The sequence below is a fragment of the Capra hircus genome, chromosome 20 (genome assembly GCF_001704415.2).
Source record: "Capra hircus breed San Clemente chromosome 20, ASM170441v1, whole genome shotgun sequence".
In the NCBI taxonomy this organism is placed as follows: Eukaryota; Metazoa; Chordata; class Mammalia; order Artiodactyla; family Bovidae; genus Capra; species Capra hircus.
In genome coordinates, this window is record NC_030827.1 from 4,065,558 (window position 1) to 4,093,178 (window position 27,621).

The window sequence follows — 27,621 nt, forward strand, 5'->3', positions numbered from 1 at the left end:
CAGGTGTGAGGGGATGCTAAACTAGGAATGTCCTCACTGCGTGGTGTCTAAGCAATAAAGCTATTGCTGCTGTTGCTACTGAATCAACGTTAACCTCAAAATTCCATTAGGCATATGCCCAAGAGAAGGGTATTCTAAAAAACCAAAGAAAGATGTCACCAGTAAATATTACATCCAGAAAAGGATTGAAATCTATAATTTAAGATTTTGGTACAAGGAATTTACTTGTTAACGTGAGTTCAAGAAATACAATCATCCACACTACTATTTATTAAGTATGTTTCGGACCAGGTAAGCAACTTACATGTGTTATCATCACATTTAATCAATACAACCACCTTACAAGGCAGGCACTTACAATTCATATTTTATAGATGAGAGGACTGAAGCTTACAGAAATGATTTGCCCAAAGGCACATAGCTATACAGTAAAGATAAGAAATAAGGCTAGGTCTCACACCAAAGCCTGAGCTACACAAGAGCTAAAGCCGATGCAATATTTTAAACTCAAAATATGAAGTACTGAATACTTTAAGATTTTAGGGTTTAACACAACAAAACATGTCAAAGATAAAATTTCAATTACATAATTACATCTAAAAGATGGAAGGGATCTCACCATACCACTGAGGAGGTCTAGGTAAAAACATGTAACTAAGGTTTTAGAAAAGGAGAGGAACCAGAGATCAAATTGCCAACGTCCGCTGGATCATCAAAGAAGCAAAAGAGTTCCAGAAAAACATCTATTTCTGTTTTATTGACTATGCCAAAGCCTTTGACTGTGTGGATCACAATAAACTGGAAAATTCTGAAAGAGATGAGAATACCAGACCACCTGACCTGCCTCTTGAGAAACCTATATGCAGGGTCAGGAAGCAACAGTTAGAACTGGACATGGAACAACAGAGTGGTTCCAAATAGGAAAAGGAGTACGTCATGGCTGTATATTGTCACCCTGCTTATTTAACTTATATGCAGAGGACGTCACGAGAAACACTGGGCTGGAAGAAGCACAAGCTGGAATCAAGATTGCTGGGAGAAGTATCAATAACCTCAGATATGCAGATGACACCACCCTTATGGCAGAAAGTGAAGAAGAACTAAAGAGCCTCTTGATGAAAGTGAAAGAGCAAAGTGAAAAAGTTGGCTTAAAGCTCAACATTCAGAAAACGAAGATTATGGCATCTGGTCCTATCACTCATGGGAAATAGATGGGGAAACAGGGAAAACAGTGTCAGACTTTATTTTTCTGGGCTCCAAAATCACTGCGGGTGCTGATTGCAGCCATGAAATTAAAAGATGCTTACTTCTTGGAAGGAAAGTTATGACCAACCTAGATAGCATATTGAAACAACCTAGATGTCCATCAGCAGATGAATGGATAAGAAAGCTGTGGTACATGTACACAATGGAGTATTACTCAGCCGTTAAAAAGAATTCATTTGAATCAGTTCTGATGAGATGGATGAAACTGGAGCCGATTATACAGAGTGAAGTAAGCCAGAAAGAAAAACACCAATACAATATACTAACACATATATATGGAATTTAGAAAGATGGCAATGACGACCCTGTATGCAAGACAGCAAAAAAGACACAGTTGTATATAATGGACTTTTGGACTCAGAGGGAGAGGGAGAGGGTGGGATGATTTGGGAGAATGGCATTCTAACACGTATACTATCATGTAAGAATCGAATCGCCAGTCTATGTCTGACGCAGGACACAGCATGCTTGGGGCTGGTGCATGGGGATGACCCAGAGAGATGTTATGGGGAGGGAGGTGGGAGGGGGGTTCATGTTTGGGAACGCATGTAAGAATTAAAGATTTTAAAATTAAAAAAAGGAAAAAAAATAAACAAATATTTCCTCAAAAAAAAAAAAAAGAAAGAAAGAAAAGCAGAGACATTACTTTGCCAACAAAGGTCTGTCTAGTCAAGGCTATGGTTTTTCCAGTGGTCATGTATGGATGTGAGTTGGACTAAAAAGAAAGCTGAGCGCCAAAGAATTGATGCTTTTGAACTGTGGTGTTGGAGAAGACTCTTGAGAGTCCCTTAGACTGCAAGGAGATCCAACCAGTCCATCCTAAAGGAGATCAGTCCTAGGTGTTCATTGGAAGGACTGATTTTGAAGCTGAAACTCCAATACTTTGGCCACCTCATGCGAAGAGCTGACTCATTGGAAAAGACCCTGATGCTGGGAGGGATTGAGGGCAGGAAGAGAAGGGGATGACCGAGGATGAGATGGTTGGATGGCATCACTGACTCAATGGACATGGGTTTGAGTGAACTCTGGGAGTTTGATGATGGACAGGGAGGCCTGGTGTGCTGCGGTTGACAGGGTTGCAAAGAGTCGGACACGACTGAGCAACTGAACTGAACTGAAGTAGCTAAGCTATAAACTGATGGTGAGTTAGAGTATATGACAAAACATAAATTAAAAGCCCATTCAAGAAACATAATTTAAAAGCCCATTCAAGAAACATCATTGGTATGTTTCAGATATGAAGAAGGGAAATTAATCAAGGGTACCAATGATAGTAATACACAGGAAGTTATTATAGAACTTTCAAACAGAAAGCTTGAGAAAGTCTACTTGATTCTTTCATGCTAAAACAGAAAATATTCCTTAACATAGAGGGGAAGAGTAGAAGCTCATCTAATATTCTCCAATTTCCAAGAATAATTCTCCTTATTCTGTCAGTTGCTGGAGCTGCCAGGAACATCTCTCTTCAGTTCACACAGATAAAAGCAGACGTGGGAGACTTGAGTTTTGAGAGATTGAGCCCATATGTGTAGGCCCCGTTTTAAATTAAACAGAGCTATGATGCCTCCATGAACTGTAAACAAGGCCACAATTTATTGAACGAAAGCAGATTTTCCTATAGGTAACTATGATAAGTACAAAGTAAGGAAGTTAAAGTTCTAAGGTTTTGGGTCCTGAGCTTCTAAATTAAGACAATCACAGATAACCACCACCCCCAACTCCACTTGTAGGCCTTAGAAATACAAATATATTCTTCTTTAAATAGAAGATAAAGGGCTTCCCTGATAACTCACTTGGTAAAGAATCTGCCTGCAATGCAAGAGACCACGGTTTGACTCCTGGGTTGGGAGGATCCGCTGGAGAAGGGATAGGCTACCCACTCCAGTATTTTGGGGCTTCCCTTGTGGCTCAGCTGGTAAAGAATTTGCCTGCAATGTGGGAGATCTGGGTTCAATCCTTGGGTTGGGAAGATCCCCTGCAGAAGGGAAAGGCTACCCACCCCAGTATTCTGGCCTGGAGAATTCCATGAACTATATAGTCCATGGGGCCACAAAGAGTCGGACATGACTGAGCAACTTTCATTCACTCACTCACAAGCATTAAAAAGAGAAGGATGATAAGACTAATTATAAAGGAAAGCCCTTCCCTTATATTATATAAAGATAGTATCTGAAGACAAACTATAGAACTAAAGAAAGCAATGGAGCAAAATGATGTGTACTTCAGTCACGTACGAGGTAAAGAATTCAGAGATTATCCATGAAAATAGCAACTTAAGAGTCACACTAAAATAGCATTCTGTTATAAATTTTTCAAAAGTGGAAGGGATCCTTTTTATACCTGTGTAGAAAAAGTGATCTATATATAGTGGGTGCCAATGTTACTAACCCAAGCCCATGCTAATAAGCTTTCATGAATAAAAGAATACGATAGCTATGGAATATATATTTTTTAAAAGTTTCTTAGACATACAATTAATTCAAAAAAATTAATGGAGATTTGGAAAACTGTGAAGGTATTAAGTTGAACATCCTTTATTTGACAAAGAATCAAAGGACATAAAGCAGATAATTAAACAGTGGAAAGCACTGCTCCTTTCAAAATGTAGACAAATAAAGGAAGATACTGATCCACAGTTGTGTTTCTTTTCAGATTATATGAATCTTTTCCCTTTTACTAAAGATCACGGGGAGGTGAGGGAGGGGAGAAAAAACAGGAAGACACTGAAAAAGAAACAACCAATAAAAGTATAACCCCCCCCCCCCAAAAAAGAAAACTACACAAAGGATTATATAGGAGCAAGAGAGACAACTAGAAAAATATTAATTTGAAAAAGTGACGAGAAAAATTTATAAATATAGTAAACAACAGAACAAGATTATACTATAAAATTAACATCTAAATCTTTTATAGCATGAAATTTGTTTCTAATCCAGGAGACTAAATATGAGGATATGCATGTCTCCAGGATATATGTGTCCCTGGAAACATTTAAAGCTTATGGTGATTCTTAGAGCCACATTCCTAAGCAAAGGAGAGAGGTTTCTAATAATGCTCAGGGATGCAATCATAGAACTGTCCTTAAAAACATGTGAGACTCACTTCCAAGTTTAGAGTTGCTCATTATGCTGAAAACAGGTCTTGATGAAGAAGGGTAACAACTAAAGGTGAGTTCACTGACTCTCCATGGCTTCTGAGATGTAACCTGAGATTACTTCTCTAGTTAGTGTAGGCAGGAAATCAGTGAAGTAGAACCTCCACAAGACTGGGGCAGAGGGAGCCTTGATGGAGAGCTAGATTATATGGAAGTTAGAAAACACAGGTTTAGGGACTTCCTTGGTGGTCCAGTGGCTAAGATTCCACGCTCCCAATGCAGGGGGCCCGGGTTCGATCCCTGGTCAGGGATCAAGATCCCACATGCCACAACTAAAAGATTCTGCATGCCACAGCTAAGTGCCGCTAAATAAATAAATAATAGATATATATAAAAAAGAAAATACAGGTTTATTGAGTGTTCTTTCTTGAGACCAAAACACACACACACACACACACACACACACACACACACACACCACCTATCTCCAGCTAAAAGAAGCAAAGAGGAATGTTCCTCTTCACGATACTGAAGAAAAAAACAGGATAACGCACAGTAGGAGAATGAACACTTTGCACTTGGTTTCCCGCCATCAGAAAGGAGCTGGTGACGCTCTGCTCTGTTCTGGAAGAGGAGCGAACCTACCATGCGGTAACGTTATGTTTGCACCATCAATGATTGCTTGTGCCAGTTCGTGATCGTTGCTTTCGAAAGCATGTGCTGCAGCCTTCAAGGCATCCCAAATCTCTTTACGGCCTTCAAAAGCTGGTGCGGTATCCCAAAACTCATCTCTCTTGCTGCGCAGCTGTCCATCTGTCATGGGGTAATCACTTTTCCATTTAGGTTTCTCCTTTTTCAAAGGCTGGTTACGACCTAAAGCAACTGAAGAAAAATAAAAGGCTGACATCAAAACCAAAATTTATAAAAGATTTATTAATAGTTATCTGGTCATTCTTCTTTGATTCTTTCATCAAAATTATAGCTAGAAGCTGGCCTACTAGCTAATTCTTACATTCCAAAATTCCTCTAACCTATTTTAGATCTACAAGAGCAACTGGAGACATTAGGCGGTTCTACTCAAATCTTCCAGGGCAAGTTAGTACCTCTTTTTCATTTAGTCTGTCTCCTCCAAAGGAGGATTTTTAAAATTACGTAGAGAAACAGTAGAAAGTGTTCATCAGTCAGTAGTGGCAGGATTTGAAAAGAGTCAAAGGAGGGACTTGCCTGGTGGTCCAGTAGCTAAGACTCTGTGCTCCTAATGCATGGGGCCTGGGTTTGATCCTGGGCAGGGAACTAGATCCTGCATGCTCCAACTAAGTTCACACGTCGCAACTAAAGATACTGCATGTGGCAACTAAAAAGACCCTGTGTGCAGCAACTAAGACTTGGTGTAGCCAAAAAACATTTAAAAGTTAAAATAAAAAAATAACAAGTTAAGGGATGCCATAACAGAGGTGAGATTCTAGGGGAAACCAAATGACAGCAGTGGCCTGAATCTCAGGATCCTATGAAGCCAGAGAGCAGGAACTGAGAAATCTCGCAGAGGGAAAGACCGCTCTGCGGCGTCCAAAGGAAGGACAGCCGAGCCATGAGATCCACGAGGAAGCCTGACCTAGGAAAGCTTCCTCTAGTAGCCTGTTCTGGACTTGAGTCTAGGAACTGTGAACACCTTTCTCTCAGACTCAAATACTGAAGCTAATTTAGAAAGGGACGAGGGAGAAAGGTAGGTAGTGCTTTACTTTCTGGAGGGACGAGGGCTGAACCAGCGATCCTTGATACTGCGCCAAGGGAGAAAGTCCCCACTAGGAGAAGAACTACAACACCCCAGTTTCAGTTCAAGAGGAGAAGAAAACAGAGGGGAGGAGTCCAGTCCTTTTTCTGCTCTCAGGGGCAGCCTGGCTCCTTGGAGAAAAGCCCTAGTGCTGCCACAGTGCCAGAGTGAGCCTGAAGCAGCTTCTTTACGCCAGAAACTTACCCGGCATACGGTCACTGATCGCAAACTGACATACAGACACTCTTATCTTAGACAGTGCCATAGCTGAGAAGCTGTTAAACAGATGGAGCAACAGGTGAAAAGAAAACTGAGGCTCCATGGAGTAATGGGTGAGAGTGGGTTTGAAATAAATGACAGAGGGTAGGAAGCAGAGGGTGTATGTCAAAATTCAATGTTCTATATTTAATTACAGGAAGACTAATAATTTAAGAGAAATTACTCTCAAAATGATTCTAAAGAATCCCAGAAATTAACCACTCCCTCACTGGCCCAGGGCCAAATGAAATTTGGGTTATGCATAAAAGAAATAAAACGACTCTAGCCCCTAGGCAATCTCTACGTCCTATACCAGGCTATATTCCCAGATGACAGAACCATTTCTTGCTGCAAAATGTCCCTTGTTTGACACTGGGACTGAATCACGATCTCTCTTCACCCTATCTGGCCACTGTACCCCAAAGCAGCACATCAGGTCTCGCCGTCCCCTCTTCAAAGTAGCACACCGTGCCAGTGCCAGCTGTTTTCCTTTAAAACATTCAGTATTTTCATTTTTAATTTTTAAATTGAAGGATAACTGCTTTCCAGAATTTTGTGGCTTTCTGTCATACACCACCAAGAATCAGCATAGGTACACCCATGTCCCCGCCTCCAGCCCCCTACCCTTCAGCCTGTCACAGAAGCCCTGTTTGACTTCCTGAATCACACAGCAAATTCCCACTGGCTATCTGTTTTACACATCGTACTATAAATTTCTGTTAACTCTCTCCATACATCTCCCCTTCTCCCTCGTCCCCTCCCCCCATGTCTATAGGTCAGTTCTCTATGTCTGTTTCTCCTTTGCCGCCCTGAAAGTAAATTCACCAGTGCCATCTCTTTAGATTCCATATATATGAAAACACTCAGTATTTTGACCCATTGTATTATTTGGCCCTCTAATTTGTCTTAGTGAGATGCAAACCAGTTGAGTTCTGAAAGAGTGTGTACAGAAGAAGGAAAACTTAATAAAGTGGCAGAACTGAATACAGAACCCGTCTCCTTACTTAGTGAACGAGTATTTACTGAGTGTCCACTAAGGATAACACTATATATGTTATATCAGGTGTTCATATCAGATTCAATTCAAATGTGAGAAACATAATCTATACTATTGACTTTTCCCTGTATCTTCTCAATAATACAGACAGATGCAGATTAAACATTATTCCCCAAAAGGTGTTCAGAATATGTCAGATAATTACATTCCACCCCCGAATGATTCCACAACAAGGTAAAATTGAAGATAAATTTTATTTTCTGCTCCATTAACCTTTAGATGAGTCAGAAACAGTTTAGAGACAACACTATTAGTTTACTGAGCAGAGAGTGGAAGATAGGGCATCATAGATATCTAACTCAATGCTCAAATAAACACTGATTTGAGTAAAGTTTCACGTCTACTTGAATAGTTCCAGAGAACTGTCTAATATCATATGTATTAAACGCACCAGAGGGAAAGTCAATATAACTCTATCACTGTGAGAGAACAGCAAGGCAAAGCTAAAAACAAAAAACCTGCACAATCTTGGTACTTAAATGAAGGAAACCAAAAGGCTCTAAAAGAGAGGAACTCAACAGAAAAACTATCTTGTAATAAAGGTGGGAAACAGTTTGCAAAAAGAAAGTAAAATGCCTTCCTTACAAATATAGGGCTTTATCTTACCTCCCCCTATCTGTAGAAGACATACAAATAAAGTCAAATAAAAAGGACAGATGATACATTATGCTGCTTAGCGATGATCACTATTGTAAGTGCATTTTCAAATCTATGCTGTCAACAGTTTCAAAGTAATTACTTTAGGCAAAAGTAAATCATAGAAAATAAATGCTTGTGACATATAAGTAAAGTTTACTTTTATTTCCATCTAGGTCTCTGCTCTTCCTATATCTCAAACGTAAGTAATAATATCTGCCTATCAAATGTCCACTTATAACACAGAAATCGACCTAGCAACTAAGTATGTTTGCACCAAGTCAACCATTTTCAATTATTAAGAAATAAGACATCAAATATATATATTCAATTAGATTACATTTTATACTTTGAACCTTTCAGATTTATCTTGTTTCGCACAACTTCAAACTCCTGATGCCAAGAGAGAGATGCTCAGTATCAGTTTCAGTATCTGGAACTAGGTACTACGCTCCAACAATACATTCAAAGACAGGAAACAACTTATTCCCCAAATCTTTGTTTCTAAACCTTTAAATTGTAGGCAACCAATGATACTAAGTTTATTTAATCCCATGGTTTAACATACAAGATGCCAAAGATTAATAAGGAAATCTAATTTTTTAAAAATCTAGGTTATTTTAGGAAACATCCTTTTTTCCCTATCATTGCACATTTACTTTCAAAATTTTGCCAAAAACTCACCGTCTTAGCAGCCTCCTGATCCACTCCTTATCTTTCCTCACAACCTTTCAACATTTCTTCCCACGATGTGACAAACAAATAGATCTAACATGTAAAAAACCCAAGAAAGATTTGCTTCTTAGAGCTAAACAGCAATATAATCGTAAATATTTTTACCCCACAACTGAATGCATTTTGCAACTCATCTGGATACTTTATTGGCAAAAAACAATGACATCCAGGGTGAAATATGTTTATAATTGTTTGCCTGCTTTTGGTTCCTCTCTGAAAACTGATTTAATATTGGGACTCTTCAGATAAAAGAAGGAGAGGCCATAAAGCACAGGTACTGTAGATATCAAGATATGACTCAAGAAATAATAGCCTTAAAGGCTGTAAACCTAAAGAATCAGTTTTCCTAGCACAACAGCCTGAGGGGAAAAAACTGAATATTTAAAAAGATCACCATCAAAGGGAAAAATGTTGTTTAAAACAATTCTGAAGACTTTAAAGCGGTATGGAGCAGAACTAGGATAATGTACCTATTTTAGATTGATTAGTCTTAACATCACGTAATGAAGGAAATTTTCCCCTCACTTCAAGAATTAAGCATAGACCCTACAGAACCTTCCGTAACAGACTGTGCTAGCCTAAGAGGACAGTTGTAGAATATTTTATTCTCACTTAAATTTAGAATCCTCTATATATACACATACACACACACATATATCCCCTAAAGCAACTAACTGCCAAAATAAAAACAGGGATATGGGGCTTAAAATGCCTAAAATAAGAGCGCCAACAGTCAACATCATACCCGTATCTGCTCTGCTGTCTTGAGGATTTAAGAGATCTCAGACGGTATAAGCCCAGCTTACTATTAATATTTGACAGAAAACCTAACAAGGATAAATACACTGCTGAGGGTCAAAAAGAGCTAAGACTAGAAGCCAGGTGACCAGATGCAAAGGCCGGAGCTCTCTTTTCATTACAGCACTCCATGTCTTAGCAGAGCTGACAAGTATGCTTGCTTTTACAGAAGCACCAAATCAATTATGAAGGCTCACTCAAAATAAAGCATGTGTCAAGCTGTTTTTCTAGTAGCGTGCACCATCTTTTCCAAGCTTCACTATGACCAATGCAATGGCTCTGGCAGGACAAAGGAAAAGCTAACCAAGAAACTCCACCTCGCCAAGAGAGAATCCCATAGGGGAAGAGGCAGTACAGTTCTCTGGCCTGTCAGTTTCAAGTTACAAAGTATTCAGTCTCCATACAAGATCAGGCACTGAAGATCACATGCGTGCATGCTTAAGTAAGTTAGACACACCACTTTCTATGCTGCAATTTTATAATAAATAGAAATGAGAACTTGGAGTATGTTTCTATCCTAAAAGTTTATAAAAATTAAGCATCTGGAGCATAATTTTAAAGGCATATATGATCATTTCTACTGTTTGAGCTACCTTTATTGAGGGGGGAAAAATCAACATAATTATTGATTTATCAATCAAAAAATAGAGAAGTCTATCAGTCATATAGACTTCTCTGCACTGTTTCTCAGAGTTTAAGTCTCCTTACAATAGCCTGAGCACACAAATAGGTAAGAGGAACGTCTAGTACACTGAAAGTCGCTCAGTCGTGTCCAACTATTCGTGACCTCATGGACTATACAGTCCATGGAATTCTCCAGGCCAGAATACTGAAGTGGGCAGCCTTTCCCTTCTCTGGGGGGTCTTCCTGACCCAGGGATGGAACCCAGGTCTCCCGCACTGCAGGCGGATTCTTTACCAGCTGAGCCACCAGGCAAGCCCACAGGAAAGCCTAACTGCAACATGATGTTTCAAGGACTTTAAAAATGAATCATTAAAGACGTTGTAAACGCATACAACTAAATCTCTCTCTCTCACACACACACCCCTTTAAAAAGGGGCAACGTTATACAAACTTGGGGAAACAATATGGTCACCTAACACCAGCACACTGTACCTTTTACGTAACACTGAAACTTTCAGATGGCTCATTCTACTCGGGGAGGGGGATGGCTTCATCCAGCATTACATTCTTCAGGATGCAGGGACCTTCTCTTCCCTCACTTTATGGACAGTTTGGGGGAGGGAAGCAAACACAAGTCAAGGATGTCCACAATGTCCACTACCATTTAACACTGTATTGAAGTGCTAGCCAACACAATCAGGCAAAACAAAACAGAAGCCTAAGGGCCAGAATGGAAGAAAACCACCTCTAATTGCAGATGATATGATGGTATGACTGGAAAACAGGAGAAAGTTGGCGCTAAAAAGAAACAGAAAGTAACATGGCAGCAGGACACAGAGTGCAGGCCTTCTTACATGCACAAAACGCCCAGCTGGGAGACCCAATGGGCGAGAAGGCCCTGCTCATAACAGAAACATAAGATATAATACTAAAATGCAGGCCTTCTTACATGCACAAAACGCCCAGTTGGGAGACGAAATGGGCAAGAAGGACCTGCTCATAACAGAAACACAAAAGATATAAGATTTGGAATGCAACACCTCAGGAAAACTTTTAAAACTACTGAAAGATAGAAACAGACTTGAAACAATGAAAACAATCTCTTGTACTCGGACATCAACATTACAAAGATGTCAATCCTTCTCAAGTTAATTTCCACATTTAATACAATTCCAGTCAAAGTAATTTTTTAAACCCTTTTTCTGATACTAGATGAGTTGACTCTAAAACACATATGGAAAAACAAACGAGGAGGAACAGGTAAAAGAATCCTGAAAAATAAACACAAGTGAGCTAGTCCTATAAATATAAAGCACATTATAAAACCATTACAATTAGATGCATGCAAAGCACATGACTACTTAGATCAATGGAACGGAATAAAGTTCAAAAAAGCCATGTATGCAATGGATATTTAGTATATGATAAATATTTTATCTTAAATCATTGGAGAAAAATGGAAATTTTAATAAATAGTGTCAGAACTGGACAGCTATTTACAAAAATATAAAATTGGGTCAATTATTTAAATTGCACACCAAAATAAACTCCACAGGAATCTACATGTAAAAATTAATCCAAGTACTAGAAGAAAACACACATAAGTCTCTCTATAACCTAGGAATAGTGAATGCTTTTCAAAAGAAATGAAAAAAGACTGACAGATTTAATCTTACATAAATTTTTGCATGGGGGCAGGAAGAGTCAAACGCAAGTGACAAGCCTAGAGAAGATATCCGCAACTTTCTCTCACAAAAGGCTGATCTCCCTCCTAGTGAGAACTCTCAGAAATGAAGGAAAAAGGGAAAACTGTGACAGAAAACTGGGCAACAGATGTGGCCTTATATTTGAAAGGGAAACAGGAAATGACATACGAAAAAATTTCTAACCTCAGTTATGCCACGTGCTTAGGTGCTCAGTCGTGTCCGACTCTGCGACCCCATGGGCTGTAGCCCACCAGGTTCCTCTGTCCATGGGATTCTCCAGGCAAGAATATTGGAGTGGGTTGCCATGCTTTCCTCCAGGGGATCTCCCCAACCCAGGGATGGAACCCAGGTCTCCTGAACTGTGGGCAGACTTTGCCACCAGGGAAGCCCAAGAATACTGGAGGGGATAGCCTATCCCTTCTCCAGTGGATCTTCTGACCCAGGAATCAAACCAGGGTCTCCTGCATTGCAGGCAGATTCTTTACTAGCTGAGCTGCCAGGGAAGCCCCCCCAAGCCTCAAATATAAGAGAAAGCAACGTGAAAACGATGCTAGAATTATTTCTCTGGCTCTTAGAAAGGAAATAATCAGGAATCTGACAACACATTATGCTGCTGAGTTGTGCAGAAAGACGTGCTTCTGCGCATGCTCAGAGTCTAAGACCCCCATGGGATTGTCACCTAAAGGGTTCCTGGATGGAGGGGACTCCGACAACACCCAAAAAAATCACTTATTCACTCACTCATTGAGCCAGCAACCCCGGTTTTATGATTCTACTTTCAAGATATACTTCCATAAATATGAAACATACAAGGTTATATCCTACAGGCTTATCTGTATTAGAAACAATCTAATAGATGTACTCTCATACGTCCACACAATGAAGTACAAGGCGACTGCACAGGAAAAGGAAAAGACCCATGGACTCAAACGGAGAGATCTCTAGAATATGTAAGCAAAAGCAAGACAGAGAACAGTACAGACAGACATTCTGTTCAGGAAATATATACACATGTATATGTGTGTGTGGTAGAAGCAACAGAGATAAGAGCAAGACTCTATATAGATTTGACTTTTGAAAAATTGTAAGCATTTTACATTCACAGAACAAAAGCAAACCAAAAACAGAAGCAGCACACCCAAACACCGAACAGAGAAGTTAATCTAACTGTATCATGTGTTTAGAGTACCATACAAAGAATACAGTGATCTCAAGCTCATTGTGAACATGATACCCTGACCACACATCTTTAGGGGGAGAAATCCTAAGGAACAAAAGACACACCCCAAAGGCGTCTCAAACCTTTGGGAGGCGTCATGCCATGCAGCATGTGGAGTCTTAGTTTCCTGAAACCAGGCCCATGTCAGGGAAAGCCCAGAGTCCAGTCACTGGACCACCAGAGAATTCCCAAGACATCTTAACCTCTATTCTAGAGACTAAAGTAAACTAAGAATTAATGAAGAATACCAATTACTATAATTCTAAAACATATGATGCCTGCAGAATGAAGCAAGTAAGGAACAGTATTATCAATAGAAAGCAAGATTTTTTTTATTAAAGAGAAAATGAAATGTAAAAGAAAAAACAGGTTAATTCTGAATTGGAAATACCAATAGGAACTTATGATTTAACAATAAAAAGTATTTTATAGTTCTGTTGACTAAAGGGACTTACAGACAAGGACAACCCAGTAACAATGAGCATACCTAGCTCCCAGATCTTAGTTTCAAACACCATTTCCCACTAAAAGGCCCTAGAGCTATTTAGAGAAATGGCTAGTTCCATGGCCAAAGCTGGGAAAATTTAAAGCAAAACTGGGACAGCTGGCTGTTGAGAAGGCAAGAAAGTCCTCAAAAAACTAGTATATTAATGAGATCATGTCAAAGGCACAAAGGAGAGGGTCTGAAGGAGACGACATCTGCGTCGGTTTTGGAGCATCAAGAATAGCGGCTGTGGGACTTCCCTGGTGGTCCAGAGGCTAAGACTGCACTCCCAATGCAGAGGGCCCAGGTTCGATCCCTGGCCAGGGAACTAGATCCTACATGCCGCAACTCAGAGTTTCACATGCCACAACTGACACAGACGCCACAATGAAGTCCACAGGGCCACCATCAGACCCGGGGACTGCCCCAGTGAATGCCACACAAAGACCCGGTGCCACCATCAGACCCAGGGACTGCCCCAGTGAATGCCACACGAAGACCACAGGGCCTCCATCAGACCCGGGGACTGCCCCAGTGAATGCCACATGAAGACCACAGGGCCACCATCAGACCCGGGGACTGCCCCAATGAATGCCACACGAAGACCCGGTGCCACCATCAGACCCGGGGACTGCCCCAGTGAATGCCACACGAAGACCACAGGGCCACCATCAGACCCGGGGACTGCCCCAATGAATGCCACACGAAGACCCGGTGCCACCATCAGACCCGGGGACTGCCCCAGTGAATGCCACACGAAGACCCGGTGCCACCATCAGACCCGGGGACTGCCCCAGTGAATGCCACACGAAGACCCGGTGCCACCATCAGACCCGGGGACTACCCCAGTGAATGCCACACGAAGACCACAGGGCACCCATCAGACCCGGGGACTGCCCCAGTGAATGCCACACGAAGACCACAGGGCCTCCATCAGACCCGGGGACTGCCCCAGTGAATGCCACACGAAGACCACAGGGCACCCATCAGACCCGGGGACTGCCCCAGTGAATGCCACACGAGGACCACAGGGCACCCATCAGACCCGGGGACTGCCCCAGTGAATGCCACACGAAGCCCACAGGGTCACCATCAGACCCGGGGACTGCCCCAGTGAATGCCACACGAAGACCCGGTGCCACCATCAGACCCGGGGACTGCCCCAGTGAATGCCACATGAAGACCACAGGGCCACCATCAGACCCGGGGACTGCCCCAGTGAATGCCACACGAAGACCCGGTGCCACCATCAGACCCGGGGACTGCCCCAGTGAATGCCACATGAAGACCACAGGGCCTCCATCAGACCCGGGGACTGCCCCAGTGAATGCCACATGAAGACCACAGGGTCACCATCAGACCCGGGGACTGCCCCAGTGAATGCCACACGAAGACCCGGTGCCACCATCAGACCCGGGGAGTGCCCCAGTGAATGCCACATGAAGACCACAGGGCCACCATCAGACCCGGGGACTGCCCCAGTGAATGCCACACGAAGACCCGGTGCCACCATCAGACCCGGGGACTGCCCCAGTGAATGCCACACGAAGACCACAGGGCCACCATCAGACCCGGGACTGCCCCAGTGAATGCCATACGAAGACCCGGTGCCACCATCAGACCTGGGGACTGCCCCAGTGAATGCCACACGAAGACCACAGGGCCACCGTCAGACCCGGGGACTGCCCCAGTGAATGCCACACAAAGCCCACAGGGCACCCATCAGACCCGGGGACTGCCCCAGTGAATGCCACACGAGGACCACAGGGCCACCATCAGACCCGGGGACTGCCCCAGTGAATGCCACACGAAGCCCACAGGGTCACCATCAGACCCGGGGACTGCCCCAGTGAATGCCACACGAAGACCCGGTGCCACCATCAGACCCGGGGAGTGCCCCAGTGAATGCCACACGAAGACCACAGGGCCACCATCAGACCCGGGGACTGCCCCAGTGAATGCCACACGAAGACCCGGTGCCACCATCAGACCCGGGGACTGCCCCAGTGAATGCCACACGAAGACCCGGTGCCACCATCAGACCCGGGGACTGCCCCAGTGAATGCCACACGAAGACCCGGTGCCACCATCAGACCCGGGGACTGCCCCAGTGAATGCCACACGAAGACCCGGTGCCACCATCAGACCCGGGGACTGCCCCAGTGAATGCCACACGAAGACCACAGGGCCACCATCAGACCCGGGGACTGCCCCAGTGAATGCCACACGAAGACCCGGTGCCACCATCAGACCCGGGGACTGCCCCAGTGAATGCCACACGAAGACCCGGTGCCACCATCAGACCCGGGGACTGCCCCAGTGAATGCCACACGAAGACCACAGGGCCACCATCAGACCCGGGGACTGCCCCAGTAAATGCCACATGAAGACCCGGTGCAGACAAAAAACAAACAAGCAGTTTTCAAACTGAAACAGACTTTAAATCACTAAATCAGGGACTTCCCTGGCGGTCTAGTGGTTAAGACCCATGCTCCTGCCCCCACTTTCAGCGGAGGACACAGGTTCAATCCCTAGTCGGGGAACTCAGATCTTGCATTTTTTTGGCACAGCCCAAAAATAAAATAATTTTTTAAATATTGAGTAAATAAAAATTCTAATACTAACACTAAATGAGAAAAATAAGAGAAAAAAAAGAGAAATACTAACTCAGTAAGTTAAAACATCTTCAGACAGTGCCAAACATTTCCTGGAGGGTAAAACTGTCCCCTGTTGAGAACCACTGGTCTACACCAGATGAGACCAAATATGAACTTTGGTTGGAACCCAGTATGGAAAAAAGCTATAAAAGACAATATGGGGCAACTAGATAAATCTAAATAAGGCTATATAACAGATGTCATTAAGAAATTACTTTCAAATTTTCTTAGCAATGATAATATTATAATGACACAGGAAAATAGTCTTATTCATAAAGTAGAGGCATGATGAAGTGTTCAGGAAGTGTTAAGTGTTATGAGGCCTACAACTTTCAGTTGGTTCAGCTATTAAAATGCAGAGTGTGCATGTCTATACCTATACACACATACGAAAGAGAAAAGTGTGTATATAGCAAGAAGCACTAAATTTACATGGGGAGTATGTGTGTATTCATTATACTATTTTTTCATGTTTGAATATATTCACAAAAATTCAGGAGAAAATACACAAACCCTGAAAAACAGAAAGACATGAACACAATATTCCAGGCACTTCAGTTCTCACCCTGCTATCACACTTTTTGGATACTCCTCATTATATTCGCACAACTGTTGGAGTTCCCCATATTTTATTTTATTTATCTCAGTTTTTTTTACTTTACAATATTGTATTGGTTTTGCCATATACCCATATTTGATTTTAATAAAAGATACAGGAATTATATATTTAAGATGCTAAGTATATAATTCTGAAGCTGAATCCTTGCGCCCCAGTTTCAAAGTTCTATCAGGGCAAGGCTTTTAGGCACATGCCGAGTCCTCTTATACATCCCCATGTTCAGACTCCAATGCCTATCCCTGAGCGCTGAACCTGGCTGGGACCACCTACCAAGCTCAGAAGCAACAGAAGCACTGAACAGCTATTTTCTTAAATTTTCATCTACGGGTTAGTGCTTATTTAGAATAAAGAGTTATATGTAAAAGAACATTGAATAATAATGAGAGAGTCAATTTACCAGGAAATTACAGCAATAAATGTGTATGCACCTAACAACAGGACTTCAAAGTACCTGAAGAAAAAACAGAATTAACGGACACAGACCATACTACGGTTACACTTCAACACATTAACAGTTTCTATTAGTAACAGACAGACCAAGGAGCCAGAAAATCAGCAAGAACACAGGAGACCTGAACATTATCAACAAACTGGAGTTAAATGACACTGTAGGACGTCCCACCCAACAAAGAGAGAGCATACATTCTTGTCAAGCGCATATACAGACCACTCACCAACACAGATTACACAGAGCTTAAAAGAGCAGAAGTCATACAAAGTGGGTTCTGTAACTACAATGAAATTAAATTAGAATCAGTAACATGAAGATACATGGAAAAATCCCCAAATAACTAGAAATTAAATAATACACATAAGTCATGAGTCAAAGGGAAATTAGAAAATAATTTCAACAGAGTGAAAATCAAAATACATCAATACTTTATGATGCTGCTAAAACATACGGCTTGGATGAAAAATTAGAGCATTAACATGTTTCTATTAGAAAAGTCTCAAATCAATGAAGCAGGCTTCCACCTTAAGACTAAAAGGACAAATTAAACTCAGTAACTTTAAGAAAGAAAAGAATAAAAAGCAAAATCCAAAGAAACTGAAAACAGAAAAATATAGAAAAATCATAAAAGCAAAACTGATAAACCTCTCAGGCTGATCAAGAAAAAAAGAAGACAAATACTACCAACATCAGGAATGAAAGAGGTCATGTCACTGTAGACTCAGCAGACATTAAAGGGATAATAAAGGAATATCCATTCATGAAGAAAAGGATAATTTGGTTAGCTCTCTATATACTGTCTATATGATAAAGATACTACATTTATTTTTCTTTAAAAACCCCCAACAAGAAAATTTCAGGTTCAAATGGTTTCATTACTGAATTCTATCAATATACAAGGAAGAGATGATACTAATTATTCAAAATAACTTTCAGGAAACAAAAGAGCTCAGGAGGATTTCCCTAGTGATACAGTGGATGAGAATCCACCTGCCAATGCAGGGACACAGGTTCGATCCCTGGTCTGGGAAGATCTGACATGCATGGAGCAACTAAGCCCGTGCACCACAACTGCTGAAGCCTGTGTGTCCCAGGGCCCGTATGCCACAACTGCTGAGCCTGCACGCTGCAACCACTGAAGCTCGGGAGCCTAGGGCCTGTGCTCAGCCACAGGAGGAGCTGCTGCAATGAGAAGCCCACACCTGGTAACGAAGATCCAGAGCAGCCAAAAACAAAGTAAATGATTTATTTTAAAAACAGAAGGAAACACAGTCTAATTTATGAGATCTAAACTTCACTGATAACAAAGCCAGACAAATGTAAGAAAATTATCACTATCAACAAAACCAAAAGTACTGTAGACACAGAGATGACATAAAGACCTTATCAGTCATAACAGGGCTCAAAGAATTCATCATCTACATACCTGTACTAAAAGAAACATTAGAAAGTCTTTGGGCAGAAATAAAATGATAACAGATGGAAACTTTAATCTACATAAAGGAATAGAGAACACCAGAAATGGATAACTACATGGATAAAAATAAAAGACATTTAAAATTATTATTCATATCTCATTATGAGTGATATCATCGGAAAAGGCAGAGTAAGGACTTCCAAAAATCTTCTTCTCCATTAATGCAATGAGAACATTGGCAATAACTCAAACTTAAGTACTCTGGAAATTAACCAAAGACTTGCAACAATCCAGGGAACATTTATTTTTCTTATTCAAGGAAAATAGCTACTATATGTGGTGTTTTAGCATGTATTATACCCATCCCCCTCTCCCCAGCTCAGGGGTAGCCTTGAAAACCAACAGATAGCAATTACAGTGAAAGCCCCCAGTTCAGCAGCCACAGGAGGGGTCAAAACAGGGTTGGCATGCATTAAAAGCCCCATTTGTAGAGAACTGTCATTTTTTGGCCTATCTGAAAGTTCTTGTCCTCATTTGACCTGATGTAAGAGATAACCCAGTATGAACACTCTTTTCCTGGGTGCATTTGTCAAAAACAATCAGCAGCAATTGCTTAACCGTGAACTTGCATGGGGCAGTGAAGAATTTGGAACAAGAAACTGATCAAAGCTGGGGAATGAGATGTCCAGAAAATCTGACATCTTACTGTGAATCTAAAAGGGTACATATATGCATATAACTGTGTACATACAGGGCTGAGCACACGTTCAGGAAATATCTGAAAAGGTCCTAGGCTCTCACTCCTGAGCGATATTGAGGCTCTGAGCACATAGGAAGTAGGAGTTATGGAAACTGCCTGAATTTTGAAAGCAAGCCCTAATACGAACACAGAGCCACTTAGCAAAGAACAAGGGACTGACCTGTTCTAGACTACTAAGGAAATCTGTCCAGTCATTAGCTCACCACTAAGCTCATTAAGCAGATCTCAGTGGCTACACCTAACAGAGAATATAAACTTTACAGAATAAGTTCAAGGAAAGTCAGTAAACAAAAGGCAACAACAATAACAAACCCTGAGGGAGACAGGAGACTCTGATTTCCAGGGTTGCCAAATATTAAATGTCCAAAATTTATTAGGCATGCAAACAAACAAGAAAGCATGGCCCACACACAACGGGAAAAAAAGCAAATAAAAACTGTCACTGAGGACGCCCAGACATTGGACTTACTAGGCAAAAAATTTAAATCATAGTTTAAATATGTTCAAAAACCTGTACGAAACTGCATGGAAAGAACTAAAGCAATGAGAATTATGTTCCAATAAAAAGAAATTATTTTTAAAATTGTGGAATTGAAAAAACAAACGAAAAATTCACTAGAAAGGTTCAATAGTGTATCTGAACAGGCAGAAGGAAGAATCAATGAACTTCAAGATAGGCCAACTGAGATGACCTAGCCTGAGGAACACAAAAGAGAATGAACACAGCCTCAAGTGGGGTACCATCAAGATTACCAATATGCACAAAATGAGAGCCGTAGAGGGGAGAGAAAGGGGTAGAGAGAACGCTGAGAGAAGTGATGGCTGAAAACTCATTTGATAAAAAACCCACCTACACATGCAGGAGGCTCAACAAACTCAGAGATCACTACCTAGACACATCATAAGTAAGCTGTCAAAAGCCGAAGATTAAGAATCTTGGAAGAACAAGAAGCAACTCAAGATATACAAGCCACCCTCAAAAAGTTTAACAGCTGATTTCCCATCAGAAGACATGGAGAACAAAAGGCAGTGGGGCTACACAGACAAACTAACGAGAGGAAGAGTGTGTCAACCAAGAATTCTGTATCCAGAAGGGAGTATCCTTTGAAAATCAAAGAGAAAAAAGATTCCCAGGTAAACAAAAACTGAAAGCACTTGTTGGCATCACACTAGCTCTGAAAAATTCTATAGGGCGTCTTCAGGTATCAAATAAAGGATACTAGACAATAACTTGAATATACATTAAGAAATAAAGACCATCAGTAACATTACACAAGCCCTTGTAAAAGGCAGCATATGTATATTTTTTCTTTGTAACTCTGCTTCCTCTTATTTGATTTTAAAGACAAATGCATAAAAAATAATTAAAAATTTGTGTTGATGAACATACAATGCTTAAAGATGTGATCTGTATATTAATAACAGTCCAAAGAAGAGAGGGAGAGAATGGAGCTGTATAAGTAGCATTTTACATGCTACTAAAATTAGGTTAATTTCAATCAGAACTGAAATACTATAAATTAAGATATTAATTATAACCCCCAAGGCAATCATTAGGAAAATGACTCAAAAATATATAGCAAAAAAAATAAAGTATTCCAATCAAAATGCTAAAATTTGCAGAATGGACCAAAATACACAATCCAACTACATGCTATCTACAAAAGAGACATTTTAGATTAAAAAACATATTTAAGTTGAAAGCAAAAGGATGAAAAAGATATACCAAGCAAGCTGTCATCAAAAGTGGAATGGCCATATTTATATCAGACAAAATAGACTTGAGGACAAAACTTTTTACTAGAGACAAAGGACATTTATAATAAATGGGTCAATTCATCGAGAGTCCTAACAATTAAACACATATATGCACCTAACAACAGAGCCCTAGAATATATGAAGGAAATTCGGACAGAACTAAGGGAGAAACAGTTCTACAATAACAGAAACTTCATGTCTATGTTCAATAATGGCCAGAACACCTAGACAGAATATCAGTACAAAATCAGAGGATTTAAACAACGATATAAACCAATCAAACCTAATATACAGGTTAACCCTTGAACAACATGGGTTTGCACTGCTCAGGTCTACATACACACAGATGCTTTTCAATAGCGCGACATGATCCGAGGTTGGCTGACTCCACAGATGGGGAGTGGTCACAAATGCAGAGGACCAACTGTAAGTTATACAAGTTATACAAGTTATACAACTTATAAGTTATACTGTAAGTTACACTATAAGATTAACCACAATTTGTTCAACACTGAACACTTCACCCAGACTAACAAGTTAGGCCACAAAACAAGTCTCAGTAAACTTTAGACGAAATCATACAACATATCTTTCTCTGACCATAATGGAATAAAGTGAGGAATTAATAACAGAAAGAAACCTGGAACATCCACAAGTAAATGGAAATTAAACAACAAACTCTTACACAACAAATGGACCAAGTAAGAAATCAAAAATAAAATGAGAAAATACGTTAAGACCAATAAAAACAAACACAAATAACTCATGGGATACTGCAAAAGCAGCGCTCAGAGGAAAATTTGGAACTCTAAACATCTACATTAAGATAGAGGACAGATCTTACTCAGTTACCCAAGTTTACACCTTAAGGAACTAAAAACAGAAAAGCAAAGTAAACCCAAAGCCGGCAGAAAGAAGGTATAAGTAAGGATTAGAGTGGAGATGAACAAAGGACAGCAAACAGACTTAACAAAACCAGACGCTAGTCCTTCTAAAAGATGAACGAAATCAACATTCAGCTGGACTTTTTTGTTCTGTCTGTTCTTATAAGACAGAAGTTTCAAATAACTAAAATCAAAGAGTAAATATTACTACTGATCTTACAGATATAAAAACTGAATATTAGAATACTATGAATTGTTGAACACTAACAAATTAAATAATCTAGGTGAAATGAACAAGTTCCTAGAAACACAAAATTATTAAAACTGGCTTAAGAAGAAACAGAAAATCTCAACAGACTTATAACAAGAGATTGAATCATTAAGCAAAATCTTTCCAACAAAGAAAAGCCCAGGGCCAGATGGCTTCACTGGGGCATTTTACCAAACATTTAAAGAAGAATGAAGACCAACTCTCAAATGCTTCCAAAGAAACAGAACAGGAAGGAACAGTTTCTAACTCGTTCTGTAAAGCCATCATTCCCTAACCAAAATGAGACAAATATAAAAACACTACAGACCAATACCCCTTAAGAAGATAAACGCAGAAATGCTCAATATAATTCTTGCAAACTGAATCCAACAGTATACTAAAAAGATTATGCACTAAGACCAAGCGGGATTTATCCCAGGAATGCAAGACTAATTCAGCATAAGAAAATCAAAATAATGTGCCATATTAATAAAACAAAGGGAAAAAAACCCCACACAATCATCTCCACGACTGCAGAAAAAGGACATGACAAAACCCAATACTCTTTCATGATAAAAACATGTAAAGCTAGGAATAAACAGTAAATTCTATAACATGATAAAGGGTCTTTATGAAAAATAGCTAACATCACACTCAATGAAAGCACATTGAAAGCGCCCTCCCCACATCAAGATCAAGAAGACAAGCTAAGACATTCTTATTGTTGCTGTGAGAGTGTGTGTGAGAGAGACAGACAGACAGAGATCATCTAAGTACCGGTGTGCTTCATCATACAACCAGGCAAGAAAAAGTTAACTATTCCTTGGGAACTTAAAACTTTTTGTTTCAGCCATGTCTAAGCTACATAAGAGAATGCACAAACACACATTTAAATATCTGCAATGACGACAGTCATTAAACATCTGTACTACGTACAGTGGAAAGAAACTCGCCTTATTTCAAACAAGGAACTCTACGAGAAATTAAAACCGTTACAGCACAGTTATCACTGTGCAAGAGGGCATAGCCATAAAGTAATGAGACTGTAAAGTAGTAACTATAACTAATAACTGTAAAGTATAACTATAAAGCAATGAGACTGTACCAAAGACGTGCAAGCTCAGTCGTGTCCGACTCTGCAACCCCAGGGACTGTAGCCCGCCGGCTCTTCCGTCTACAGGACTGTCCAAGCAAGAATACTGGAGTGGGTTGCCATTTCCTACTCCAGGGGATCTTCCCAGAGCAGGGACTGAACTCACGTCTCCTGCATCCCCTGAATTGGCTGATGGATTCTTTACCAACTGCGTCACCTGGGAAGCCATATACCAAACATAACACCTAAATCAAGTTATGTATAACCACTATGTATTTATACAGATGTATTGAGTAGGTACATGTTGTTGAGTCACTGTAAGGCCAAAAATAGACTGGAAGGTATAATATCCCTACTGGAGAACCAAATACTCACTATACATAGGAAGTCCTACAAACAGAAAAAGAAAGGAAAGCAGACAGACATGTATGCCCAGCTCATTAGTACAAAAGAAAACAGAAGGATACACCAGAAACCAGGCACACTGGCTACTTACACAGGGCGGGTGGAAACGGGACGGCAACAATGGGAGGATGGGTAAGAGGCGGCAATGAGTGAGGGTCACACTTCTCAGCACGCCTTTTTGCCTAGTTCTAACCTTTAGAACTAGGTTACCAGCACACAGCTTGTCATGTGCCTCAAACAGTAAAGAATCTCCCTGCTTTGCGTTTGATCTCTGGGTTGGGAAGATCCCCTGGAGAACGACATGGCAACCCACTCCAGTATTTCTGCCTGGAGAATTCCATGGACAGAGGAGCCTGGTGGGCTACAGTCCATGGGGTCGCAAAGGTTCAGACACGACTGAGTGACTAATACTACCATCACACATACTCAAATAAGCAAACAAAATCAAAAAGGGGGAAAACTAAAAAAGAACACAACTAGAAATAAATGAACTTAACTGTATTTCAAAGGGTTAACAAACTACATTAAAAGGGCATGTACCTAACATTTGAACACAGTATTTTTTTTTAGTAATTTTACCCTCAGGCTACAGATATAAAGAACTGTAAATGAATACTGAACTCTAGTTAGTAGTCTTGTTTTCACAATGAAATAAATTAGTGATTCCAAACTATTTAATGTGTATCCGCAGACTGAATAAATAAGTAAATATACTGTGGAAATTAGGAGTCACATTTCTTCACTTTTAGAAAGAGAATTGTAAATATATGAACAGGCAAAGTCTAGAATAAATCTTGTATTAATACTATTAGACTGGAAGGACAGCTATCAGTATGAACTCGTTTTTAATATGTAAAAATATATAGATGCATGGCCCTGGGGCTCAGCTGGAAAGAATCCACCTGCAGTGTGGGAGACCTGGGTTCGATCCCTGGGTTGGGAAGATCTCCTAGAGAAGGGAAAGGCTTCTTTCCCTTCCGGCTCTACTTCTTCCAGTGTTCTGGCCTGGAGAATTCCATGGACTGTATAGTTCATGGGGTCACAAAGTGTCAGACATGACCGAGACTTTCACTCACCATGTATATATCATATATATCCATATCTTCTATATAGCTTAGGGCTACATAGGAGATACATGTATTCAAGCTCTTTCCACTTAGACGACCTACAGGCAATGTTACTCCGGTACCATCAAACACACCTGGAGTCTAGATTTTTACTTCTGAATATCATTCTCCACTAAAAGGAACTAGGGGTCCCTAGCTGATTTCAGGACTCTGACAGGTATGAACCTGGAACAACTTGCTATGCCAGAAAACAAAGAAGTAGTCAAAGAATAACAAAGTCACGTCAAAAGAACACAGAGATCAGCCTGGAGGAGCTCCCACTGGCCAATGCGGTACAATTTGAGCATCAAAATAAATAACAATAGCAACAGATTATACCCCCATGGAAAAACACAGAAAACCATGAGTCCATACCAATATAAATAAGCAAACAAATAGTTGAGATGAGAGAGCTCTTTGTTACGTTAAAATGCTGATCAATTAATATAAAAGAAATAGTGAAATTAGAAAAATCACCATTTGACAACCACCGTAATTATTTCAGACAAGAAGTACCAATGGATGCTAAAACTGGCACCTGTTTGATAATTAAAAAAATATATTTGCAGTAGACATCAATCCAGTCTTCATACTAAATGCTTACTATTTGCAGAGGAAAAAATAGTAACTTTGCAGCGAAGAAACTTGGTTGGCACCATATGTGATTAAAGTTAACATCAGCATTAATAAGAAAAAAAGATTTCATGTGACTCTTGACATGATACACTAAGGACACAATCTCACTTTTGTGGTATGCTTGCCCAGACTACATAATCAGGGAGGAACCTACACATGAGAAAACATCAGACAAAGTGCAACTGATGAACACTCTGCAAAATAACTGGCACATACTTCTCAAAATGCCAAGGTCACAAAAGACAAAAGTCTCCAGAACTGTACTAGATTAAAGCAGGCTAAAGAGATATGACAACATAATGCATGATCCTAGATGATTTTCTTGGAATATTAATGAAGACAATGATGAAATCTGAATAAAGGCTGTAAACATTAGCATCATATCAATACTCATTTCTTGATTTTGATTACTGGATTGTGGGTAGGTGAGAGAAAGTCCTTATTCTTAAGAAATACACACTCAAGTATTTCAGGGTAAAAGGGTTTACTCTGTGCAACTTTTTCGAATGGCTCAAGAAAATTTAAGTATTTACATACATGTATGTACATATAAAGGACTTCCCTGGTGGCTCAGTGGTAAAGAATCTGCCTGCCAAAGCAGGAGCCATGCGTTCGATCCCCAGGTTGGGAAGAACCCCTGGAGAAAAAAATGGCAACCCACTCCAGTATACTTGCCTGGGAAACGTTATGGACAGAGGAGCCTGCCAGGCTACAGTCCATGGGGTTGCAAAGAATCAGACGCAACCTAGTAAACAAGCAACAACAACAATACGTACATATAAAGAAAATGTAATAAAGCAGATGTGGTAAAATATTAACATTTGGGGAAACTGGAATGAAGGGTATCAGAACTTCGTACTGTTTCTGCAACTTTTCCGTAAGTTTGATGTTATTTTGAAATACACTTTAAAAAAAAGGACTTGTGACCCTTTGATAATGCCTTGGATACAGGTTTGGATTTGGCAGACCAGCCATGGTAACTCAGATCTCACCCGTGGTGCAGGCTCAGCTGGCTCAGCCATGTCCGACTCTTAACCACCCCATCGCCTACAGCCTGCCAAACTAACTCAGATCTCACCTGGCCCCAAAGACACAGGACACCTAACGGTGCTGATCATGTCTAGAGAGAATTAGATCCTCTGAGTCTTTACCTGACCAACTTAAAAATTCTTCAGCAAAAGGAAAGTTCCTGTAAGCATTTAGAAAACCCTGCAGAGAAGGATTCCTACTACTCTTAACCATTACATTACTGGTGAAGGTAGCAGTTTGCCAAAAATGTTGCCTTTCTGAGAAAAAATAATAGCCAACAGAGAATGCGCACCGTCCTGGTCCAGCCCCTGTGCACTGTGCTCTCTAGATACAGTCCCACGCATCCTCTCAATAACGCTAGTGTGCTCTCCACCTTAAAATGAAGAGACCACCTAGGGGGAGGGTAAGGGAGACCACAGTAATCATCTCTCATAGGACTGTCAGGAAGATTTAATGGGGTGATATTTCTCACACAATTGCAATAGTTTCTGGAACATAAAAACTGTACCTGTGTCTGTTAGATGAATAATAATAATAAATCCCAAAGATCATATAGCTAAATGGTACAGCTGGGATTCAAACCTAGTCAAACTCCAAGGTTTATATTCTCAGCCACTAGGACTATACTGGAGAAGGCAATGGCAGCCCACTCCAGTACTCTTGCCTGGAAAGTCCCATGGACGGAAGAGCCTGGTAGGCTGCAGTCCATGGCGTTGCAAAGAGTTGGACCAGACTGAGCAACTTCGCTTTTACTTTTCACTTTCATGACTGGAGAAGGAAATGGCAACCCACTCCAGTGTTCTGGAGAATCCCAGGGATGGCGGAGCCTGGTGGGCTGCCATCTATGGGGTCGCACGGAGTCGGACACGACTGAAGCAACTTAGCAGCAGCAGCAGCAGGACTATACT

At 40.8% G+C, this 27,621-nt stretch overlaps 1 protein-coding gene across 1 annotated transcript in view; it reads right to left on the reverse strand.

The window, feature by feature from the left end:
• UBTD2 (ubiquitin domain containing 2) overlaps positions 1 to 27,621 on the reverse strand; it is a 61,903-nt gene that overhangs the window by 13,770 nt on the left and 20,512 nt on the right. The window contains exon 2 of the mRNA XM_018065496.1: positions 5,006 to 5,242. Coding sequence (XP_017920985.1) covers positions 5,006 to 5,242 — 237 coding nt within the window. The remainder of the gene's footprint in view (positions 1 to 5,005; positions 5,243 to 27,621) is intronic.